General features: G+C 44.6%; 1 protein-coding gene across 4 annotated transcripts in view; it reads left to right on the top strand.

The window, feature by feature from the left end:
- Nucleotides 1-9,087: 9,087 nt before the first annotated feature.
- MYO5B (myosin VB) overlaps nucleotides 9,088-24,827 on the top strand; it is a 330,461-nt gene continuing 314,721 nt past the window's right edge. Inside the window, exon 1 of one of the 4 annotated variants that reach the window (XM_081942523.1) lies at nucleotides 9,088-9,362. In XM_081942523.1, coding sequence (XP_081798649.1) covers nucleotides 9,336-9,362 — 27 coding nt within the window. In that variant the 5' untranslated portion in view covers nucleotides 9,088-9,335. Of the gene's footprint in view, nucleotides 9,363-22,223; nucleotides 22,605-24,827 lie in introns of those variants that run through there. The other 3 variants (XM_081942520.1, XM_081942522.1, XM_081942521.1) reach the window with 3 other exon arrangements.

The raw sequence follows: 24,827 nt of genomic DNA, 5'->3' as shown, positions 1-24,827 counted from the left end.
CATAGTTTCGCCATCACGGGTGTAGGGTTTCCAGTGGTGGTGGTGGGGGTAGGGTTGGACTAGATGACCTACAAGATCCCTTCCAACTCTTGTTAATCTGTTAATCACACAATCAAAATTAGGATGCTTGGCAATTGGGTCATATTTATGACGGTTGCAGCATCCAGGGGTTGTGTGAACACTTTGTGCAACCTTCTGGCAAGCAAAGTCGATGGAGAAGCTGGATTCACTTAGCAACCCTGTTACTCACTTAACAACCACAATGCTTCAGTTAGCAACAGTGGCAAGAAAGATCTTCACCTTAACAAATGTCTCGCTTAGCAATGGAAATGTTGGGCTCGTTCGTGGTCGTAAGTCGAGGGCTACCTGTACAATTCCAAGTGCTGGGGTTGACTTATAAAGTCCTGCATGGTTTGGTTCCAAATATCTTCAGGATCACATCTCCTTTGAATGCACTCTACTTGCCTTGCATTATCAGGAGCAGCTTCAAGCACAGAACAACACAGAGCACATTAATCTAGTCACAGTACCAATGCACGGCCTACTGAGATCAAGCGATCTCTTTTTTAGCAGTGTCTAGAAATGTCTTATTAACCAAAACTTCTAGAAGGGGCTCCGGGTCGTTGAGATGGGATGCACCCCTCAGTGACAATTCGGCTTCCAAGAAGATCTTTAAATCAGGGGTGAAATGCTCTGAAGTCTGCTATCGGTTAGCTTGCGTGCGCATGCACGCTGTTAAGTAAGTAAGTTCCCCGTTAGGAGAGCGAGTGTGCAGAGAAGCGTAATGAGAGTGGTATGGAAGAACACGCACAAACCAGCATACAGAGACACCGAATAGTATAAATAATAGTAGTTTATTATGTGGAAATATAGAGGTATTCAGAGTTCAATTTACAGTCCAAGTTATACATGGTTCAGTCAGTCATTTATCAATGTTCTCAGTTAAGGAATGATCCTTCGAACACAGTCCAGTATCAAATAGTCAGTTTAGCACACAAAGCAGCTAACAGTAGCAAAAACACAGTAACTCACGATACATCCACCGATCAGCATCTAACAAACAGAGAGCTAACAGTCATTCTGGCTCCCTCTTATGGGTGCTTGAGGTAACAGCAACCAATCACATTACAGCAATACTTAAATCCTGGTTTATATATTGCTAACCCAACTGTTAGCTTACATTCCTAACACACGCCAAACTTTTTACAAATTTTTAAAAGCATTTTTTTAACTAACGGTTCTTGCAAGCAGTTGTTAAAAAATGCTTTTAATTTTTTTTAAAAAAAAAGTTCAGATGATCAGCTGTGCAACAATCAGCTGTGCTGCGTGATCGTGGGAACATTTTAAAAAACTTTTGAAAGCATTTTTTTTACTACCGATTCGGGCGAACCGGTAGCATTTCACCCATGCTTCAAATGCTATACTTGATCCTGCGCAGGAAGCCGGCCAGAATTTCAATGTTTGCCAGCCAGAATTTCCATCTTCTTGGGATTCAGCCTCAGCCTATTGGCTCTCATCCAATGCTTCACCGCCTGCAAATTCAGATAAAAAGCAGGAAGCTGAGTGTTATCTGCATACTGATGACATCTCACTCTAAAGGTCCAGATGGCCTTTCCCAGCATTTTCGTTTAGATATTACGGAGCACGAGGGACAAAATTAAGCCCCGTGGGACTCCACCGGTTCGAGTGGAAAGACAACCTCTAGCAGAGGGGTCTCCAACTTTTAAAACTTGGGACTTCAACTCTGTCAAGGAATTGCACAGCAGCCATCCAGATGGAGGCACTGACACAAACTTGTCGTCTTTTATAGAAATAGAAATACGTTTAACACTCACATTTACAGCAGCCTTTGTCATCATCCAGAAAAGGAAGAACATGAGATCCTCAGGAACAAAGGAGCAAGGTGATGTCAATCTAAACCAGTGATGGCTAATGTTTTTCTTGCTGTGTGCCAAAAGTGCTTGTGGGCTTAATGCAATGTGCGCATGACTACGCGCCCTGCCCCCATGCATTCACACACAATCCCTGCATGCGCCCCGCATATGCATGGTCCCCACGCACATGTATGTGCATCGCCCACATGCGCCCTGCCTCCCGCGCATGGGCAGAATAAGAGCCGGCAGAATACCATCACTGCTCAGTACGCTTTATCAAAACTGTTATGGCAATGTAACTGATGTGCTTCTTTTTATTAAGACAATAATTCTTGAGGATAACAATAATAGAGGGGCGGGGAAGTAACTTGAGATTGATTCATTATGAATATTTATGCTTACACTGTCTAATATCTCTGCATGTATATGACGGTATCATTTTCTCCTCCTTTCCTGAAATGCATAACTATGGGTGCATCCTTGTGTCTCTAGGAATCCCTCCCATTATTTTCTGTAGAGAATTGCTCCTGCGCAATTCTCCGTATAAATACCGTAATGAGCCTTGATTATTTCTTTTTTTGAGGGGGGGTGGGGAAGAGTTTCTTTCATTTGATTCCAGACAACAACCCACAGTATCAAAAGCTGCTGAAAGTTTAGAAAGAGACACAGCAGCTCCAGACGTTGTGGGCGTTCCAACACTGGGCGTTTTTAAGGATAGGATAGGATAACAGAGTTGAAAGGGACCTTGGAGGTCTTCTAGTCCAACCCCCTGCTTAGGCAGGAAACCTACACCACTTCAGACAAATCCAACCTCTTCTTAAAACCTTCCAGTGTTGGAGCATTTATAACTTCTGGAGGCAAGAAGTTCCACTGTTTAATTGTCCTCACTGTTAGGCACTTCCTCCTTAGTTCTACAATACAATACAATACAATACAATACAATACAATACAATACAATACAATACTACAATACAATACAATACAATACAATACAATACAATACAATACAATACAATACAATACAATAATACAATACAATATAATATAATACAGTACAATACAATAGTAGAGTTGGAAGGGACCTTGGAGGTCTTCTAGTCCAACCCCCTGCCTAGGCAGGAAACCCTATACTGTTTCAGACAAATGGCTATCCAACATCTTCTTAAAGACTTCCAGTGTTGGGACATTCACAACTTCTGGAGGCAACTTCTGTTCCACTGATTAATTGTTCTAACTGTCAGGAAATTTCTCCTCAGTTCTAAGTTGCTTCTCTTCTTGATTAGTTTCCACCCATTGCTTCTTGTTCCTTGTTTCTTGTTGCCCTCAGGTGCTTTGGAGAATAGCTTGACTCCCTCTTCTTTGTGGCAACTCCTGAGATATTGGAACACGGCTATCATGTCTCCCCTGGTCCTTCTTTTCATTAAAAATATTGGACACAGTATACGGCAGTGATGGCGAACATTTTTGTAAAGGCGTGCCAAAATTGTGTGTGCACGTGCGTGTCTGCACCCACAATTCAATGCGCCCCACCCACCTGCACATGCGTGTGGGGGGGGGCAGCTTTCGCCCTTCCCAGACTCCGGAGGCTCTCCTGAAGCCTGGGAAGGACAAGAACAGCCTCCCCCGAACCCCAGGAGGCCCTCCAGAAGCCCGAAACAGATAAATTCCAAAGTCCCAGTTGGCCTGTTGGGCCCATTTTTCACCCTCCCCAGGCTCTGGAGCCTTTCCTGAAGCCTGGGGAGGGTGAAAACGGCCTCCCCTGTCCCTCCAGAAGGCCGAAAATCAGCTGGCAAATATGGGTCTGTGCGCCACCTGCAAGGTCTTCTTCGAACTGTTTTTCCTGTTATTCAGAATGACAAGGACAGGAGCCCATCCTTTTTGCTTGCACAACTGCACAATAGGTCCTATAATGTACTCTCACCGGTGCTCCGTCTTCTCCTAGCAATTCCTCCACCATCTACGTATTTCTGTGAAGTTTCTTGCTGTGTTCATCCTAAACCAGGGTCCCTCCATGCCTCTGGTGACAATCCTTGGTATCAGTAAATGAGTAGCGAGCTTGCTGCCACATTCAATATTTCTATATGGCTCCGGGCAGACCTTTTAACCCCCAAATCAAAGCAATTTCTAAATGGTTCTCTTTGTTCCCAGAAGTCAACCTCAGAGGGTTTCATCTCACTCCAGCGCTTTAGAATAGAGAACTAATTTAAAAGCATCTGTAAGGAACACTGATGCAGAAGGGAAAGAATCTCTGACTCGGCATATCGTTAAAACTCCAGAGAAGCATTTTTAGTGGTTAGATGCCTGGTCATTTCTAACCACTGAACTAGGAAATTCAGCCTGACGTCTCCTGAAAATTCAGACGTCGGGCTGGAATGATTTTTTGAGGATCTGTGGGGAAATCACTGTGGAGTGATATAAGAGGTGCATTGCTTGCAAAAGGCAAGACAAGAAACAATGGCTATAAATTAACTAAGGGCAGAAACAACCTAGAACTAAGGAGAAATTTCCTAATGGAGAGAACAATTAACCAATGGAATAGCTTGCCTTCAGAATAACAATTAGATTTGGAAGGGACTTTGGAGGTCTTCTAGTCCAACCCCCTGCTCAGGCAGGACACCATATACCTGTGATGGCGAACCTATGGCACGCGTGCCACAAGTGGCACGCGGAGCCATTTGTCAGGGCACACGAGGCGCTGCCCTGTCAGCTGGTCAGCGCGCATGCGCGCGCTGGCCAGCTGAGTTCACCTTTTTAAAAACTATTTTTCGCCTTCCCCAGGCTCCAGAGGCTTTATAGGAGCCTGGGGAGGGCGAAAAGAGCCTCCCCCGCCCCCCCCGGAGGCTTCAGGGACTGTCCCTGAAGCCTTCGGAACGCTTAAAACCACCCTCCGAGCAAACCGGAAGTGACTTCTGGGTTGCTCGGAGGGTCGTTTTAAGCGTTCCGAAGGCTTCAGGGACCATCCGAGGCTTCCCTGATGCCTTCGGAGCGCTTAAAACCACCCTCCGAGCAACCCAGAAGTCACTTCCGGTTTGCTCGGAGGGTGGTTTTAAGCGCTCCGAAGGCTTCAGGGAAGCCTCTGGACAGTCCCTGAAGCCTCCGGAGGGCCTCGGGGGAGGCTCTTTTCACCCTCCCCAGGCTCCTATAAAGCCTCTGGAGCCTGGGGAGGGCGAAAAAAACATGTAAAAATGGGGGGTTCACGCATTGTGCGCGCATGCGCACTTGGGGGTTCACGCGTTGCATTATGGGTGCGGCACGCCCGCACTCGACCCCCCTGCGCTCCCCCTCACTTGTGGCATGCAAGCCAAAAAAGGTTCGCCATCACTGCCATATACCATTGCAGATAAATGGTTGTCAAATCTCTTCTTAAAAACATCCAGGGTTGGAGCATTTACAACTTCTGGAGGCAAGTTGTTCCACTGGTTAATTGTTCTGTCAGGAAATTTCTCCTTAGTTCTGTTGCCTCTCTCCTTGATTAGTTTCCACCCATTGCTTCTTGTCCTGCCCTCAGGTGCTTTGAAGAATAGGTTGACCCCCTCTTCTTTGTGGCAGCCCCTCCAATATTGTAACATGGCTATCATGTCACTTCTAGTCTTCTTTTCACTGAACTAGACATAGCCAGTTCCTGCAACTGTTCTTCATGTTTCAGGTGGTTTAAAGAACAGGTTGACCCCCCGCTCTTCTTTGTGGTAACCCCTAAGATATTGGAAGACTGTTATCATGTCACCCATAGTTCTTCTTTTCTCTAGACTAGCCATACCCAATTCCAGCAACTGTTCTTCATACGTATATTTTAGCCTCCAGTCCCCTAATCATCTTGGTTGCTCTTCTCTGCACTCTTTCTGGACTCTCAGCATCTTTTTTTACATTGCGGCAACCAAAGCTGGATGCAGTATTCCAAGTGTGGTCTTTCCAAAGCATTATAAAGTGATATTTACACTTCAGTTGTGTGTGCTCCATGACTGGAGGCTTTCAAAAAGAGACTGGGATAACCATTTGTCTGAAATGGTGTAGGGCAGTGGTGGAGAACCTTTTTGGCACCAAGTGCCCAAACCAGAACGCATATGCACATGAGTTTGCGTGCCGGAGCATCAGAAACCAGAAGGCCAGCTGGCTGGTGTGACCATGCCTGTTTTTTGGCCATTTTTCAGGCCAAAAATGGCCCCTAAAACAGCTAAAAAAACAGCCTAAAACAACCCGAGAAAGGCCCAGAAATGGCCAGAAAAATGGCTTGGTTTTTGGCTATTTTCAGGCCGTTTTCCAGCACTCCAGTGCCCGTGAAGACCATCTGGCCACGCCGGAAACCAGAAGAGCAGCTTTTAACGGCACGCATGCCCACAGAGAGGGCTCTGCATGCCACCTCTGGCAGATGTGCCATAGGTCCGCCATCAGGGGTCTAGGGTACTGTGCTCGAGCAGTGGGTTAGACTAGAAGACCTCTGAGGTCCCTTCCAACTCTACGCCATATTGTATGTGCTAAAAAGTAATGAAAGAGATTTCCAGGCAAACAAAAGAAAAAAACACCACTAAACAGCTTTGCTACAGTTTTGGAAAGGTGCCTGCAGGTGTTCCATGACTATCAGGAACTGTGGGTTTTCCCTTATTAAATCAATTACTTCTCTCAAAATCAATGGGCCATATTTTTGCCCAGTGTGCTGTGTGATTCCAATGCAATCTAGAAGCAGCAGTTTGAAGTAAAGGCAGGGGTGGGTTCCTGCCAGTTCTAACCTCTCCTATAGACGAGGTTCTACAAATCTACAGTGCCGTTTAGAACCGGTTCCAGCTCCCACCCCCTGCCCATCCGCACATTATCAAGATGAAGAGGCAGAGGAGGAATTCTGGGAGTTGAAGTCCACAAGTCTTAAAGCTGTCAAGTTTGAACACCCCTGGTGTTTTTTTAAAGGGTTGGGGTGCAAGGGTCTTGTAACTTGACAGCTTTAAGACTTGCACGCTTCAATGCCAGAGTTCCTGAGCCAACATGACTGGAGGAGGAATTCAGGGAGTTGAAGTCCACAAGTCTTAAAGCTGTCAAGTTTGAACACCCCTGGGATTTTTTTCTAAAGGGTTAGGGGTGCAAGGGTCTTGTAACTTGACAGCTTTAAGACTTGCACGCTTCAATGCCAGAGTTCCTGAACCCACATTTTGGTTGCTAAGCAAGAGCATTGTTAAGTGAGTTTCATCACATTTTACAAGTTGGCCACAGCCACCCAGTCACATGACTGCCAAGCCTCTCCCACTCAGTCACATGGCTGGCAAGCCACTCCCACCTGGTCACGTGACCAGCAAGCCACTCCCACCCGGTCATGTGCCACTCCCACCCAGTCACATGGCTGGCAAGCCACTCCCACCCAGTCACATGGCTGGCAAGCCGCTCCCACCCAGTCACATGGCTGGCAAGCCACTCCCACCTGGTCACATGGCCAGCAAGCCACTCCCACCCAGTCACATGGCTGGCAAGCCACTCCCATAAAGCAGGCCACAAAATTTTTGAAACTCACCACTGAGTAAAGGGAATATATCACATCACAGAATCCACACTTTTGAGTTCTTGCCAGACTCCAAGACAGCTACAAACCCCATCTGGGCAGGACCTTGTGATTTATAACCTCACACATAGATTGGAATCACACAGCACACTGGGGTAAAATATGGCTCCTTGATTTGTGATTCACTATGTCACGCGAAAGCAGCCAAGAGAGAGATTAGCCTTTGGTAAGTATGGCAAATACGGAGAATCTCTGACTTCTAAACACTTCTAGCCATTTGGCATATGATTGAGACAGTCCATATTTATTGCCAGTGTTTATAATGGGGTGTGGGCATGCGTATGTGCACGCTCGCCCTAGCAAAAATGCTAGAAAGAGCAGCAAATAATGGTTTCGATACAAACATAAGCTGTCACATCTAAGCACGTTAGGCAAAATGTGGGATCCGCTTATTCATTGATTTTCCCACGCTTAATTCAATTACTCACTGCCTGTGATGCAATGAAGAAGCAACTGATTTAATAAAGGCAGAGTTTTTGATATTCGTGAAACGCCTCCTGTACATACAAATTTCAAAAGTGAGGCAAAACTACAGTTTTTGTTCTTTCGTTCGCCTAGAAATCTTTCAAAAATTGCAGGAATGTCTAATTTATGTACAGAAGTCCTATCTGTGCTACTATCATCCAAAGAAGAGGGAGAAAGGATGGCATCCTTCCTTCCTTTCCTTCCTTCCTTCCTTCCTTCCTTTCCTTCCTCCCTCCCTCCCCTTCCCTTCTCTTCCCTTCCTTCTTTCTTCCTTCCCTTTCTCTTTCCTTCTTTCCTCACCTTCTTTTCCTTTCCTTTCCCACTCTTCTTCCTTCCTCTCACATTTCTCCCTTCACTTCCCATTTTCATCCATTTATTTCTTTTCCTCCCCTTCCCTATTCATTTATTTTTCCTCTCCCTTTCTCTCTCCATTCAGTCAGTAAAATGGTCTTGACAGTGGGCTTGGCATCTCACTGGCCAAGAAGAATTGGGAGGTATTGGACTACCTGGAGAACCATCAGATCTTGCCAGAGCGCCTAATATTCTCCCAGAAGGACAAAGGGGGTTTCTCCAGGGACTTCAGGATAGCCATCTTAACTATAACAAGGAGTAGCTACTCAGGGCTTTGTCATCTTTTGGATCCTGGCTGGGGAAAAGAGGGATGAGGATAAAAGATGGGACCAGGGCGAAGGACGCGTCTCCCCACTCCTGAGCGTCCCGCTTTCCCCAGCAGGTTGCAGTATGCCTTATGGATCAAAAAGGAAAGGGAATTTGCCGCGCTTCCCCTGGACCTGCCGGAGAAGCGAAGACGGCCGGTGGTGAAACCGCAGCTTTTGCCCGGAGAAAGGGAGCATCGGAGGGCTCGAGGGTCGAAGAAGAGCCGAACGGTCCCCCCGAGGGCATCTAGCCGGCCCTCCGCAGCTCGGCCACGCCAAGTGGGGGGGGGGGAGAGGAAGGACGGCCGGACGGCGCGCACTTGCTTCCCGGGCTCGGCCGGCAGAGGGCGAGCCGTGCCCGCAGGCTTGCCCGGCTTTCTCCCACCTGAGCCAAGCAGGCGAGCGCAGGAAAGCGGCACCGGGCGGCCGCCTCCCTCCCTCCCTCCCCGCCGAGCCCAGCGCCTCCCCTACCTGACGACGAGGGAGCGGCGCCCGGCTCCGCCCGCCCGCTTCGCCGGGCAGCGGCTGCTCTCTTTCCCCCACCTTCCGCCTTGCCGCTCTTCGCCGGCCGTTGGGTAAATAACTCCGGGGCCGAGGCCGGGCAAAGGTCGGCGGAGCGCGCCGGCCGTCGGAACTGCATCGCCCGGCTCCGCCTGTATCTCTCACCGCCGCCACCAGCACCACCCGGCGCCTGGACGCCGCTCTTTTTGGCCCCGGCTCCGGCTTGCATGCTTCGGAGTTGCCTCCGGACTTCTCGGCTTTGCGCCCCTTTGGCTTTTGCGCATCGCCGGCCGGGACATGTCGGTGACGGAGCTGTACAGCAAGGTAGGAAGGGAAGGGAAGCGGGGAGGAAGACTCGAACCGGGGGATGGGGGGGGGGGGCTCCCTGGATCTCCTCTCCTCCGCCGTCTCCTTCCCCGAAGCCGCCTGCGGGCGCGCCCTGCGGTTTCCTTTCGCGGCCGGTTGAGTTTGTTCCTGGAGAGTGCAAGTCCGCCCCGCCCGCTTTCAGGGCAAGCCCGGCTGGGAAGGGGGCGGCGGGTGTGTGTGTGTAAAAAATCGCTCCTGTTCCCATTTCCCGGAGGGGGAAAACTGAGGCACGGAGGGAGATCCAGCAGGCAAGGGGGATCCCGCTGAAGGCGGACGCTTCTCTCAAAGCTGCCTTGGCTCTTCTTCCTCCAGGGTGGTTGTGAGAACGGAGCTGCCTGTGACCCGCGTGTTTACGAAGTCCCGGGTTGGGGGGGAGGGAGAGCAGGTGCGGCTCGAACCAAGGCCGATCTCCAGCCTCGGGGTGACGGGGAGGCTATCCCGGCTCTTCCCCCCCCTCCCCGGTCCCCAAAGCCCCTTCTTTCTTTCCGTGTTTTCCTTGCTTTCCAACTTCTTGGCTAGGAAACGGCGGGTTCCGTGGTGGGACCCGAGTGGAGTGGAGGAGTCCCGGGTCGCCCTCCCGCCGCTCCCGCTCTGGGCTGCCCGCGTGGGCCGGAGAGACCCCCCCCTCGCCCCTTCTGCCTCTTGGGGACGCCTTCCCGCAATTGTGGCGGTTTTGCGGGGCGTCCGACTTCGTGGGGATGAGCCTGCGATCTCCCAATATAAGATACAACGATAGGGGCTCCATCTTGAGCAGGGGGTTGGACTAGAAGACCTCCAAGGCCCCTTCCAACTCTTTATACCAGGGTTGTCCAAACTTGGGAACTTTAAGACTTGTGGACTTCAACTCCCAGAATTCCCCAGCCAGTAGGCTGGGGAATTCTGGGAGTTGAAGTCCACAAGTCTTAAAGTTCCTAAATTTGGACACCCCTGCTTTATACTGTTACTCTGTTGAGTAGCTTTTCCCAGTTCCGACCTAGACCTGGATCTGTCCAGGTCAGCCCTGGGACCCCGACTTTTCAGAATCCCCCCCCCACCTCCCCACCAGCTGGCGTTGGGCAGGAAATGGAATTCTGGGAATTGCAGTCCCAACTCAACCAGAGGGTGGCAGGTGAGACTTTCATAAGTGATTTCAAACGTAGAATAGATAGAATGAGCTGGAAGGGTCCTTGGAGGTCTTCTAGTCCAGCCCGCTACTCAAGCAGGAGAACCTATACCATTTTTAGATAAGTGACAGTCTAGACTGGGGGTTCCCAACCTTTTTGGGGGCATGCCCCACCGAAGCATCTTTAAAATCCTGATTCCCCCTCCTTCCCGTATAATTCTTACTTTAGTCAAAAAGTGAACTTTACTCACGCGGGGGAAGCCTAAAATACAATACAATACAATACAATACAATAGCAGAGTTGGAAGGGACCTTGGAGGTCTTCTAGTCCAACCCCCTGCCTAGGCAGGAAACCCTATACCGTTTCAGACAAATGGCTATCCAACATCTTCTTAAAGACTTCCAGTGTTGGGGCATTCACAACTTCTGGAGGCAAGCTGTTCCACTGATTAATTGTTCTAACTGTCAGGAAATTTCTCTTCAGTTCTAAGTTGCTTCTCTCCTTGATTAGTTTCCACCCATTGCTTCTTGTTCTACCCTCAGGTGCCTTGGAGAATAGTTTGACTCCCTCTTCTTTGTGGCAACCCCTGAGATATTGGAACACTGCTATCATGTCTTCCCTAGTCCTTCTTTTCATTAAACTAGACATATCCACTTGCTGCAACCATGTTTTAGTCTCCAGTCCCCTAATCGTCTTTGTTGCTCTTCTCTGCACTCTTTCTAGAGTCTCCACATCTTTTCTACATCGTGGTGACCAAAACTGAATGCAGTATTCCAAGTGTGGCCTTACCAAGGCATTATAAAGTGGTATTAACACTTCACGTGATCTTGATTCTATCCCTCTGTTGATGCAGCCTAGAACTGGGTTGGCTTTTTTGGCAGCTGCTGCACACGGCTGGCTCATATTTTAATGGTTGTCCACTAGGATTCCAAGATCCCTTTCACAGTTACTACTACTGAGCAAGGTACCACCTATACTGTACCTGTGCATTTCATTTTTCTTGCCTAAATGTAGAACCTTACTCTTTTCACCATTGAATTTCATTTTATTAGCTAGTGCCCAATGTTCAAGTTTGTCAAGATCCTTTTGTATCTTAAGCCTATCTTCTGGAGTGTTGGCTGTTCCAGCCAGCTTGGTGTCATCTACAAATGTGATGAGTTCCCCATTTATTCCCTCATCCAAATCATTGATGAAGATGTTGAAGAGTACTGGGCCTAAAACAGAGCCTTGGGGTACTCCACTGCATACTTCCCTCCATGTAGATGCAGTTCCATTGAGGACTACACGTTGAGTGCGGTTGGTCAGTCAGTTATGAATCCATCTGGTGGTGATGCTGTCTAACCCACATTCTTCTACTTTATCTAGTAGTAGGTTATGGTCTATCTTATAAAAGGCCATTAGCTTGGTTTAAACAAGGTTCAAATTGCCCCCATTAAGCCTGGACTCCACATTGGGAACCACTGGTCCAGCCTCTTCTTAAAAATATCCAGTGATGAAGCACCCACGATTTCTGCAGACAAGATGTTCCACTGTTTAATTGTCCTCACTATTAAGAAGTTTCTCCTTAATTCCAGGTTGCTTCTCTCTTTGATCAGTTTCCAACCATTGTTTCTTGTCCTGCCCTCTGGTGCTTTAGAAAATAAGCTGACCCCCTCTTCTTTATGGCAGCCTCTCCAATTCTGGACTACTGCTACCATGTCACCCCTTGTCCTTCTTTTCTCTAGAATAGCCAAACCAAATCCTGCAGCCGTTCTTCATATGTTTTAGTCTCCAGGCCTTAGTTGGCTCTTCTCTGAACTTCTTCCAAAGTTCAGAGAAGGTTGATAATGATCGGAGATGATGGGGGTTCCTGCTGGAAGAGAGATTGCCCCTTTGAAATCTGAGGTTTGTGGTGGGCCCCACAGGGTGGGGTGGGGGGGAGACTTCCAGAAGTGAGGTTTATTTGAGTTTTCTCCATGGTGGCTGGGCCAGAGGATCTTTGGAGGTGCAATGTACCGTATTTTTCGGAGTATAAGATGCGCTAGGATTTTGGAGAGGCAAATTAAAAAAAAAGTTTTTGCACTCTGCAGACCTCCCAAAAATGACCCGTTTTTTGTGAAAACAGGCATGTTTTTGTGTCAAAAAAGGGCATGCATAACCTTTAGGAGGCTTCCAGAGTTCTCCTGGGGGCTGGGGGGGGTGGGGGCAAAAATGAACAAAAAACGGCCCATTTTTTGCTCATTTCCGCTCTCCCCAGCCCCTAGGAGCACTCTGGAAGCCTCCTAAAGGCTATGCACGGCTATTTTTGCAAAGGTGGTGGGGTTTCAGAAAACCAAAAATGCTAAATTCAGTGTATAAGACGCACCCAGATTTTTACCCTCTTTTTTGAGGGAAAAAAGTGCGTCTTATACTCCAAAAATATGGGTATATTTTCAGAACATTCAGAGATGTCCACCGTTGGAGGTTGGTAGAACTTTCTCCTCCCATTCTCTCCTAGTTAGTGGTTCACCTGCAATTTGGGTTCATTTCTTACGCTTTTGCTTAGCGTTGCTGAAAAACAGCAGCACAAGTGATTGTTTTTTTTTTATTATTTAGATGTAAAGATAACCACCCACTCCAATTGACTCTCGGTGGCTAAACAAAATAAAACAGCAATTAAAACAATTACAAACGTGAACAAAATTGTTCCTTTGAAAAGCATCCCTAAAGCTGAAAGTCAAGCAGTTTCTAAAGATAAACACAACGATAAACTCCCTCTCTCTCTCTCTCTTTCTCTCTCTCTCCCTCCCTCCCTCTCTCCCTCTCCCCCCCCCCCCCCGCTTGTAACAACTCATCACCTGGCCAGTTAAACTGGGTGCTACTTTCCCTAGGACTGGGTGGTAAGAAGGAAGTGGATTTTGATTGCTTTATTGCCTTTTAGGTTTTAAGTTAGCACTGCTTTCCTTTGACAGTTGAAATATGTGGCCCTAATTAGCTCCCTTTAGCTAGGATAGGTGCAAAGTACATTGTTTTACGGGTAGAAACCAAACAAAAGAGCCAATTTGGTCTAGCGGCTAAGGTAACCCGGCTAGAAAGCAAGAGATCGTGAGTTCAAGTCCCACCTCAGTCATGAAAGCCGGCTGGGTGACTTTGAGCCAGTCACTCTTTCTCTCCCTCAGCCCAACTCGCCTCGCAGGGTTTTTGTGAGGAAAATAGGAAGAGGAAGGGGTGTTGGATACGTTTACCTCAGGGGTGTCCAAACTTGGGAACTTTAAGACTTGTGGACTTCAACTCCCAGAATTCCCCAGCCAGCCGGCTGGGGAATTCTGGGAGTTGAAGTCCACAAGTCTTAAAGTTCCCAAGTTTGGACATCCCTGGTTTAGCTCCTTGAGTTATTTGTAAAAATAATAGAGGCAGGATATAAATAAATCGAATAAGTTCAAGTTGGCAAATGCAATTTCTGTAAGGTTCCCTCTTATTAAAGCAGGTAGCAAAGGCTAGCTCTCCATCTGCCTTTGATTGCTGATAGCTCTGCAGTGTTGCTACTTCTGTTCCTCCAGGACTTTTAAAAGAACTCAAGGTGTTCACACCACGCAGCTTCCTGTTCTAGTTTAGGAACCTGGGAGATTGTAGGATACAGGGTAGTCCTCAACTTACAACAGTTCCCTTAGTGACCGTTCAGAGTTGCAACAGCACTGAAAACAGTGACTTACAACCATTTTTCACACTTACCACGGTTGCAGCATCCCTACGGTCGCATGATTTACATTTGGATGCTTGGCAACTGGCTCACATTTATGACGGTTGCAGGGTCCAGGGCAGGGGTGAAATCCACTTACCTTTGCTACCGGTTCGGTAGCAATGTGCTCACTTTGCTCACACGCGCCACCTCCGTGCATGCGCAGTACCTCACGTACATGCACGGAGTGACAAAAGGTAAGGTAAGCTAACAGTGAGGGAGTGGGGAATCTGCTGTGCTGCACAATTTTGATTAGCCAGAAAGCAGAAAATCCTGCTTTCTAGCTAATATAAATCACACATCACAGCTGATCGTCGGAAAAACTGGTTCGTCCGTAGCGGTTTCATTTATTTTGCTACCGGTTCGGGCGAACCAGTAGCATTTTTACTACCTGTTCGGGCGAGCCGGTCCGAACCGGTAGCATTTCACCTTTGATCCAGAGGTCATAGGATCACTTTTTGTGACTTTCTGAGAAGACAAGTCAATGGGGAAGCCAGATTTACTTAACAACTCTGCTATTAATTTAACAACTGCAGTGATTCACTTAACAAATGTGAGAAGAAAGGTCATAAAATGGGGCAAAACCCATTGCACAAATTTCTCACTCAGCATCATAAATTCTGGACTCAATCGTGGTCGTAGGTTGAGGACCACCTGTACTCATCCAAGCATCAGTAACAGCATACTATACCTTGTTCTATGTTGGCGGCTGTGGCAGCCGGGCGGCCTGCTTGCAGACATAAAATTCTACTACCAGGATTAAGATGAACTGGGATGCTTACAACCATCTGCTTTGTCTTTATGAAGGGAAGATCTAGGTTCAAATCCAGCTTGTTCATAAAGAATTCCCTTTATGAACAAACTGGATTTGAACCTAGAACCTAAATAAATAAATAGAATAATATACATAGAAATCATAAAAATATTCTTGTTCATAAAGCTTTCACAAAAGAAACCGGGCAATCATTTATCCAAAATATGGGGTCTCCTGCTCAAGCAGGGGGTTGGACTAGAAGGCCTCTAAGGTCCCTTCCAATTCTATTGTTCTATATTCATAAAATGCAAGGAGCGTTTCGTTCAATTTTACTTTTGCTTCAGCTACCAAACAGGGAAATGAGTACAACGAGTCCTTGACTGGTGTCCAAAATTGGCACCAGAATTTCTTTTGATAAAAGGTAAAGGTTCCTCTCGCACATATGTGCTAGTTGTTCCTGACTCTAGGGGGCGGTGCTCATCTCCATTTCAAAGCCAAAGAGCCAGCCCTGTCCGAAGATGTCTCCGTGGTCATGTGGCTGGTATGACTAAACGCCAAAAGCGCACGGAACACTGTTACCTTCCCACCAAAGGTGGTTCCTATTTTACTACTTGCATTTTTACGTGCTTTAGAACTGCTAGGTTGGCAGAAGCTGGGACAAGTAACGGGAGCTCACTCCATTATGTGGCACTAGGGATTCGAACTGCCAAACTGCCGACCTTTCTGATCGATAAGCTCAGCGTCTTAGCCACTGAGCCACTGCGTCCCTGTGACCAATGGCATACCATTACACAAACTTGTTGAACAATTAAAAGTGGTTTGTCCTGCCCTCCAAGTTTTTTTTATTACTTTGCACTTTGGCCCACAATCCTCAGTTTTCCCTATTCTTTCCTTTCATGTATTAATAGTCAATTTTTTAAAAAAATTATTGTTGAGGTAAGCCATAAATGGAAGTTGTAGTCCAAATATCCCTGGAGGGAGCCAGCTTGGGAAGAACTGTTTTAATAAATTATAGGAAACTTCCACAAAGTACTGTAAATGCATAAAATGTTATTCTCAGCCGATATATTTTCACATCCATGTAAAATGACCCGGACATTTTGAAAATCTGTAGTAGCATTCTGTCCTGAGGTGCCTATAAAGTAACATTAAAACAGCGGTGATAAAACATCATTACTTCCCATGCTTACTCACAACCATCATTGTTGTGTTTATTTAGTAACTTTCAAGATCTGTACAGAAACATCAACAATTCTTCCGTGCATTTTATTGCTTTTAGGTTTTAGCTATGGCAATTTTTAACCCTGTTGTGCCAATATATTCTGTAGACACAGTCATCTACAAAAATCATATTTATATAATACAATAGTAGTAGAGTTGGAAGGGACCTTGGAGGTCTTCTAGTTCAACCCTCTGCCTAGGCAGAAAACCCTATACCGTTTCAGACAGATGGCTATCCAACATCTTCTTAAAGACTTCCAGTGTTGGGGCATTCACAACTTCTGGAGGCAAGCTGTTCCACTGATTAATTGTTCTGTCAGGAAGTTTCTCCTCAGTTCTAAGTTGCTTCTCTCCTTGATTAGTTTCCACCCATTGCTTCTTGTCCTACCCTCAGGTACCTTGGAGAATAGTTTGACTCCCTCTTCTTTGTGGCAACCCCTGAGATATTGGAGCAATGCTATCATGTCTCCCCTAGTCCTTCTTTCTCTTAAGCTAGACATACCCAGTTCCTGCAACCGTTCTTCATATGTTTTAGTCTCCAGTCCCCTAATCATCTTTGTTGCTCTTCTCTGCACTCTTTCTAGAGTCTCCACATCTTTTTTACATCGTGGCGACCAGAACTGAATGCAGTATTCCAAGTGTGGCCTTACCAAGGCATTATAAAGTGGTATTAACACTTCACGTGATCTTGATTCTATCCCTCTGTTGATGCAGCCTAGGACTGTGTTGCTTTTTTGGCAGCTGCTGCACACTGCTGGCTCATATTTAAATGGTATTTATATTTATATTTATACCTGGAAGTATACTGAAAGAGCTGGCTGACACTTATAAGAAATTAATGGAGGCCACATTTTGAAATTCATGAATTTCAAAATGTGGCCTCCATTAATTTCTTGTAAGTGTCAGCCAGCTCTTTCAGTATACTTCCAGGCATGGTTACTATGATGCAAACGTTTACAGACTTATTCTCAAGTCAGTCTGTTGAAGACTGCAGACTCAGTTAATTTTATTGTGCCATGCTAACATTGCATTTCCTTGGAATTCCCTGAAGGAGTAGCCTACATACACCAACTTGGAGGAATTTAAAGATTAATATACAATTGAAACCGGATGGTTTTCTTTTGAGATTGATAGGCAAACAGCTGGAAGGAAGACATTTGCTTTTATATAGGATAACTGCAGCGAGATTATTATTTGTACAAAGTGAAAAGATTTGGCACAGTGGAGAAATAGTCGGTGAAGATGATGAAACTTACAGAGATAGCTAAATTGACTTCCTTGATTAGAGAAAACACAACATTCGTGTTTATTGCTGACTAGAAATCTCTTACAGACTTTTTTTCCTGAAACAGAAAAAAAAAGGAATTTGTGGTGTATGGTTTGGATGATTAAAACAGAGGTGATGGAAAAAGAGAAGAGGTTCTTTTTGTAACCCATAGAGCAGGGGTGTCCAAACTTGGCAACTTTAAGACTTGTGGACTTCAACTCCCAGAATTCCCCAGCCAGCTCTGCTGGCTGGGGAATTCTGGGAGTTGAAGTCCACAAGTCTTAAAGTTGCCAAGTTTGGACACCCCTGCCATAGAGCAAGAGATAGTTTTTATATTTATATTTGTAATTGCTGTAAAGAAAATGGAAACTACTTTCTATTCCTTTTCATTATTTTTTATCTTCCTCCTCCCATCCTCCTGCAAGCGCAGGGTCCATTTTTCAGATCTGGGTTATTTCATGAGACTTTCAAAAAGCTTTACTTTCTGATCACAATCAGTTCTGAATGGGAGACATCACAGGTTGTGTTGATATTCAAATGAGGGATTTGCTTCATATACAGTAGTCCTTGACTACTGGTATAAGGTATAAGACCATAATTGAGCCCAACATTTCTGTTGCTAAGCAAGACAGTTCAATTTTGCTCCATTTTATGACCTCTCTTGCCACAGTTGTCAACTGAACCACTGCAGTTGCTAAGTTGGTAACATGGTTTGTTAAGTGACTCTGACTTCTACATTGACTTTGCTTGTCATAAGGCCCCAAAAGGTAATAAAATGACCCTGGGACACTGCAATCGACATAAATATGAGTCTGTTGCCAAACATCTGAAATTTGATCACGTGACCACAGAGTCACTAAGCGAATGGTTGCAAGTCGAGGGTTCCCTGTATCAGTCTTATGTCTGAAACTAACTTTGAAACTAACTTTGAACAGTGGCTAAGTCTCTCTGGTCGTAAGTCAAGGATTACCTGTACCATAGGAGTCTAATAGCTTTGGATCAAAGGCAAAATAAATTGTTTCCAGATTTGGGTGCATGTCTGTACTGCTCCTGTAAATATTTACATAAAGGGAAACAAAAAAGGATTTGTGTGCCTAAAACTAGTGATATGTAATTCAAGTATTGTAAAATATTCTAACAGTCCTAATTTTGACATTGGCAGCAAAATGGTTTTTAAAGTGTTTTAAAATGTCTGAAATTATACAGTCTTTTTGCTTCTGCACGTGCATAAAATTCCATTTGCTATTTGGCATATGTGTGAAATACATAAATATACACAGCAGTGATGACATTCAACTTTTTTTACTACTGGTTCTGTGGGCGTGGCTTGGTGGGTGTGGCTTGGTGGGCGTGGCAGGGGAAGGATACTGCAAAATCTCCATTCCCACCCTACTCTGGGGCCAACCAGAGATGGCATTTGCTGGTTCTCTGAACTACCATATTTTTCTGAATATAAGACGCACCAGAGTATAAGATGCACCAAGATTTTGAAGAGGCAAATTTTAAAAAAAGTTTTTCACTTTGCAGACCTCCCAAAAAGGCCCCATTTTTCGTGAAAACGGGGCCATTTTTTGTCAAAAAAAGGGCAGGCATAGGCTTTAGGAGGCTTATAGAGTGCTCCTGGGGGCTGAAAGGGCAGAAACGAGCAAAAAATGGCCTGTTTTTCGTTCATTTCTGCACTCCTCAGCCCCCCAGGAGCACTCTGGAAGCCTCCTAAAGCCTATGCATGGCCATTTTGGTGAAGAGGGCGGGGTTTGGGAGGCCAAAAATGTTGTATTCAGTGTATAAGGCGCACCCAGATTTTCACCCCCTTTTTTGAGGGAAAAACGTGCGTCTTATACTCCGAAAAATACAATACTCAAAATTTTCACTACCGGTTCTCTGAACTACTTAAAATTTCTGCTAGCGGTTCTCCAGAACCTGTCAGAACCTGCTGGATTTCACCCCTGATACACAGGTATAGGACTGTATTCAGATTTAATGAAGATTCTGCTTTAACAAATGCTACTCTCCTTTAATCTGTTAAATCAAAGGTTTAGTGTGCCCCTTTTCTTTATTAAAAAAAAACCCAACCTAATTCCTTATGAATCAGTCAAACAATTTGCTGGTTTCCTTCACCCACAAAAATTCCATCTAATGCTATATTAAGGTGCTTGCAAAGAAATTGTAAGCATTTGGAATCTTTTTTCCACCAGCCTTAAGTGCATAATGCTGTCGAGCATAACTTTAATTCAACTTTTTATCCTGACCTGGGCTGTAAGTATTTCCACTTGGTTTCTCTTCATTCACTTTTAAGGCAAGGAAGATACCAAAATTATTATTTTAATAACTTCTATCAAGGATAATGTGTTGGATAGGAAACAATTTCTTCTGGGTGACTGTAATTTTCAATAAAGGGCGGTCATTAGCACTACATTCAATTATCATGTGATGTTTTCGAATCTTGAGACTATCCAATATTACCGTAATGGGTGTCCTTTTTCCTGCCTGCTGTATAGTTACAAATCATGGTTTTATTAGTCATTTGCTTGGTTATGGATGCAAGCATGCAAAGTGTGAAAAAAATGACAGGTGTGTACAGTACATCATCTAAGTATACCGTATGTTTACTTAGTACCTTTGTATTCAAGAGGATTTGGTATTCTGTGAACAGTAATGTTTACAGAAAGTTATGAAATTATGAACACTAGTTGTTATTTCAGTGAAATATTAGTATCGGTCCAATGTGGTTGCAAAAAAAGGCAAGGGGCAACATATTTAATCTTTCTATTTATTGTATTCTGATGTATTCTTTGCATGGACTGTACACCGCCCCGAGTCCCTTTCGGGAGAGGGGGCGGTCTAGAAGCACAAATAATAAATAAATAAATAAATAAATAAATAAATGCAGTTGTAGATTGCATCAACCTCAGCATAATTTCCATGTCATAGAAAATAATAGTTCCCCATTATTCTAATCAGATCTCATCTTAATATTAGTTCTGGATACACCATACTTTAAGAATTAGTTTACAGGAGAAGGAGGGGAGGCGTTAAAAGAGCGATCAGTTTAGAATCCCCACATAACCACAAGCAGACTAAGTCCAACCTTCCTTGAATTTCTTGACCCTTATTTAACTCCAAGCAGGTACGGATCGTTATTTGAGAAGATTCTTGCACATGGGCTCTTTAGCAATACATTTATTTCTTTGTTAAATTTATTTGCCGCCTATCTCACCACAGGGCAGCTCACAACAGTAAAAACAAATAAACGAACAGTGTCAACACGACAGGGGCAAGAGAGTGAAACCAAATAAACAATGAAGTGGACAATTAAAACACAGTAATATGAGATTAAAAGATGGGGGAGGAGGAAGGAATGCAGGGGGATGAAAATCAGTTTAAATCAGTTTAATTGGACTGCCAGGTGTAGATCTGGTCCACTGTGCTTGAAAGATTAAAAAAAAACTGGACCGGATTCAGAAAAGGATAACAAAGATACTGAAGATGCAGCAAATTATCGGTGGCCCTCACTGAACAACTACTTTTTAAGTGGCTATTCAGACTTAATGATGGCACTGAATGAGTATTATTCTGACCACTGCAATATTTTTGCAGTCACAGATTGCAATCCAGATTGGGGAAGCCAGCAGGAAGTTACAAATAGGATTCACTTAAAAACCGGTACTGGAATTTTCATCATTGAATCAGGAGTGAAATCAACTTACTTTTGCTAGCGGTTAGCCAATGTGAGCACACGCGCCACCTCCGCGCATGCGCAGAGCAGAAAAAACAAGACATGATGACATCCGGGTGGGTGGGCGGAGCCTCCCACTGCCACAGCTACCGGTTCGCCCGAACCATATAGAACCGGCTAATTGCACCACTGCATTGAATAGTATGGTCATGTGATGTCATGCTTTACGACTGTATCACTTAGTGATAGAAATCCTATTCACAATTATGTTGTTAAATGAGAGCTACCTGTACATCAAAAGATGAAAGAAGTAGAAAGGTGTAACTATGAGAAAAAAGAGTGAGAATAAGAGCATTTTTCAGATAGCTGAAAGCAGGTATCACAGAAGAAAGACAGTCCATGACATCCTTAAAAGTATTTTTTCTTCTTCTTTGGATGTGTTGAACATTTGTTGAGAAAGGTGTAATTTGGATCTTTTCATGAAGCATTTAGATTTGATTGGGATTTTTTGGTTGAACCTGCCTCACTCTGTGGATCAAAAAAAGGAATATATTAAATAAAGACAATGCTAAAAGATGTTCAGCAGTTGGTTTTTTAAAACGTTCTCTGCTTAGAATATTTCTAAACTTGGATTTATTTATATGAACATAAAATAGTTTTGAATTTTTAGCATGTCTTCTGCTTCCCACAAAACATTAGCATGAACCACATCTGTTCAAATAAATCATCTGTGTTTTTATAGCATTCAATGAGAAAAATATAGTTTCTTTTTCTCATTGAACTTAAGTCCTTTTGACCCCATGAGCAGCACCATTTACTTCTTTTGTCAAAGATTCAGAAGTTTGACATTTCCTTCTTTAGGATTTCCCCCAAATTTCAAATCTAACCTACAGTCTATTCCTAGTGGTCTCCTATCCAGCCTGTTTAGGTTTCTTGGGACCAAAGTCAACTAAGTGCTGCCACCTGCTGGGTATGTCTTGAAACCAAAAAGAGTTCAACCAGAACAACCAGAAGTAGAATTAATTGCTTCTTAATCGTATTCACTGCCTATGTAGCAAGATAACTTATCTGCATATGCAAACCACTCTCACATAGAGAGAGACTTCCTTCCTTCCGGGAGAACCAAGAAAGATAAACAGGATGGAGATGGGATGGGAGGAAGGTGTAAATATCTCGGGAAGATAAGGACAGGAACAAAAAGGAGGAGGTAACCTGGTGTAATTGAGAAGGATGGAAGAGACAACTGGATAGGGAAGGGAAGGAGTCACAGGGTGAGAGAGACAGGCCTTACTAAAGGGTTAAAATCACCAGGCAAACTGCTCCTCCCAGGAGCAACCACTTCAAAGTAATCTTCACAAGTATCCACCCTTTGTAGCAAAGAGGCTTGTAAGTCATTTGTACCTCTTCCTGGCTCCTTGGTTTTCAACAGCTTCTCTTCTTCTCATCTGGGAATGCAAGATGACTGCCCCTCCCAAGCCAAAGGTAATAATTTTGGGGAAGAAAAACTCACTTTTTCTCCGTTGTAATTATTTTTCTGGTTGTTGTTTTTTTGAACCTTTCCTGGTTCTAATTGTTAGCTTGAGTTTTGAGAGGCTCTTTCTACAGCCAAGGTCTTGAGAACATCGCTCTGGGCTTTTGGGAGGAAAGAATGACAGCAGGTTCAGGGACATCCCACATGGCATTGTTTGTTTGTTTTGCCTGTCTTGTTAAACTTGGTACTTTATCACTCTCTGTTTGGCTACACACTTTGTGATCCATTTACTAAATTACAGACTTACCTGCTGTTGTGTGTTTAGGAAAGGGCTAGAAGAGGCTTCTAGAAGGAACTTCAGTGAGATACATGAGACAGTATTCCAACGAATAAGATGCTGGAGATTTACTTACTGATGCTTCACACCACCTTCTTCTTCTTCTTCTTCTTCTTCTTCTTCTTCTTCTTCTTCTTCTTCTTCTTCTTCTTCTTCTTCTTCTTCTTCTTCTTCTTCTTCTTCTTCTTCTTCCTCTCCTCCTCCTCCTCCTTCTCCTTCTTCTTGTGTGCGTGGTGTATGTATGAATCAGTGAATATATAGATATGTATGTATGTATGTATATAAAAATGGCTGTGTGTGTATATGTATGCATGTGTGAATGTATGTATATATGTATGTATGTATGTATATATATAAAATGGCTGTCTGTGTGTGTGTGTGTGTGTGTGTGTGTGTGTGTGTTGCAGCATAACTCTGGACCGCCTCGAGCAATTTCAACCAAACTTGGTACACAGATAACTTACTCTCTGGAAACAAATACTGTGGGGTTAAGATACCCCTCAGGGTGTGCGTTGTGTTACAATATGGCCTGTTGTGCCCTCAAATGGCTTCTACTGTACTGCTGTAAAAGGGCTTCTACTGTACAGTGCAGTGGAGTTGCCATCGTAACGGCTTCACCGTACTCCACAAGGGGGCTCCCTCTGGTAAGGGGGAAAATCCAACATTAGAAATTACGTTTGGTCCGAATATTATTTACTATAAGTAAATACCTGGGCAACCCTGGGTTATCAACCAGTTGATGAATAAAAAGTCTAAGAATAACGGGTTGGAGAAATTCTCCTGGTGATGGCAGGGAGCAGATATTTTCCAGGCCTGTGAAGTAGTCAACAGTTAGTTCTTTTCTTTCTTCATCTTCCCCATCCAGCAATTCCTTCATTTTTATCCTATTTTCTTATTCTGTTTGAGGTGGCTCTTGATGCGATTGTTTGAAAACCAATCTATGTAGGAGAACTCGATTGATTTCATGTGTGATCCAGCTAGCCCTTGACTTATGACCATTACTGGGACTGGAATTTCCATTGCTAAGTGAGACAGTTGCTAAATGAGTCCTGCTTGATTTTGTGACCTTTTTTTGCCACCGATGTTAAGCAAATCACTCCAGCTGTTAATGGAATCATTGCAGTTGTTAAGTAAATCAAGCTTCCTACTTGGACTGTGTGTTGTTGGATGCTGTCTGAGAAGATTGCAAATTGTGATCACTTGACTCTGGGACACTGCAACTCGTAAATACACACCGGTGGTTAAGCACTCAAATTTTGTTCGCATCCCCATGGGGATTGCAGCCATGGTTATAAGTACAAGGACCGATCATAAATCGCTCTTTCCCACTCTATTGTAACTTCAAGCAATCACTAAACGAATGTAAGTTTGATATTGTTTTTAGATATCAAATTGGAAGAAGGCTGTATTGTTTTTCTCCAGCTAACTCTCTGGTCCATCCAGGATGATTCTGTAAATGTGCAAGGCGTGGGGTCTCAGAGTGGGGTGACCGATCAGCCCCCATTTGATGTTGTACAAGCAGACACTGTTTGAGATATTCTTCTCTGGAAAATGAAGAATATTCTTATTTCTTTGTAGTAAATGAGCAAGCTGAGCTAGAAGGAAGGATTAAATGTGTCACCAGTTTTGAATCGCTGCACAGCCACACTGGCTCCTGGGAATTCTGTGGATCCTTATCTAGTGTCTATTTCGCTTGACCCAAGCCAGATGTTTGTGTATAGATAGCATGTGATAAACTCTGAATCATTTGAACTCAACTCATGTTCCTGGTTACTTGTGCCTGACATTGCTATACAAGTAGTCCTCGATTTACAACAGTTCATTTAGCGACCATTCAAAATTACAACCACACTGAAAAATGCGACTTATGACCATTTTTCACAGTTGTGACCCATGC

Source organism: Natrix helvetica, assembly GCF_964273705.1.
Source record: "Natrix helvetica genome assembly, chromosome: 2".
In the NCBI taxonomy this organism is placed as follows: Eukaryota; Metazoa; Chordata; class Lepidosauria; order Squamata; family Natricidae; genus Natrix; species Natrix helvetica.
This window is presented reverse-complemented; position numbering and strand designations above follow the sequence as displayed.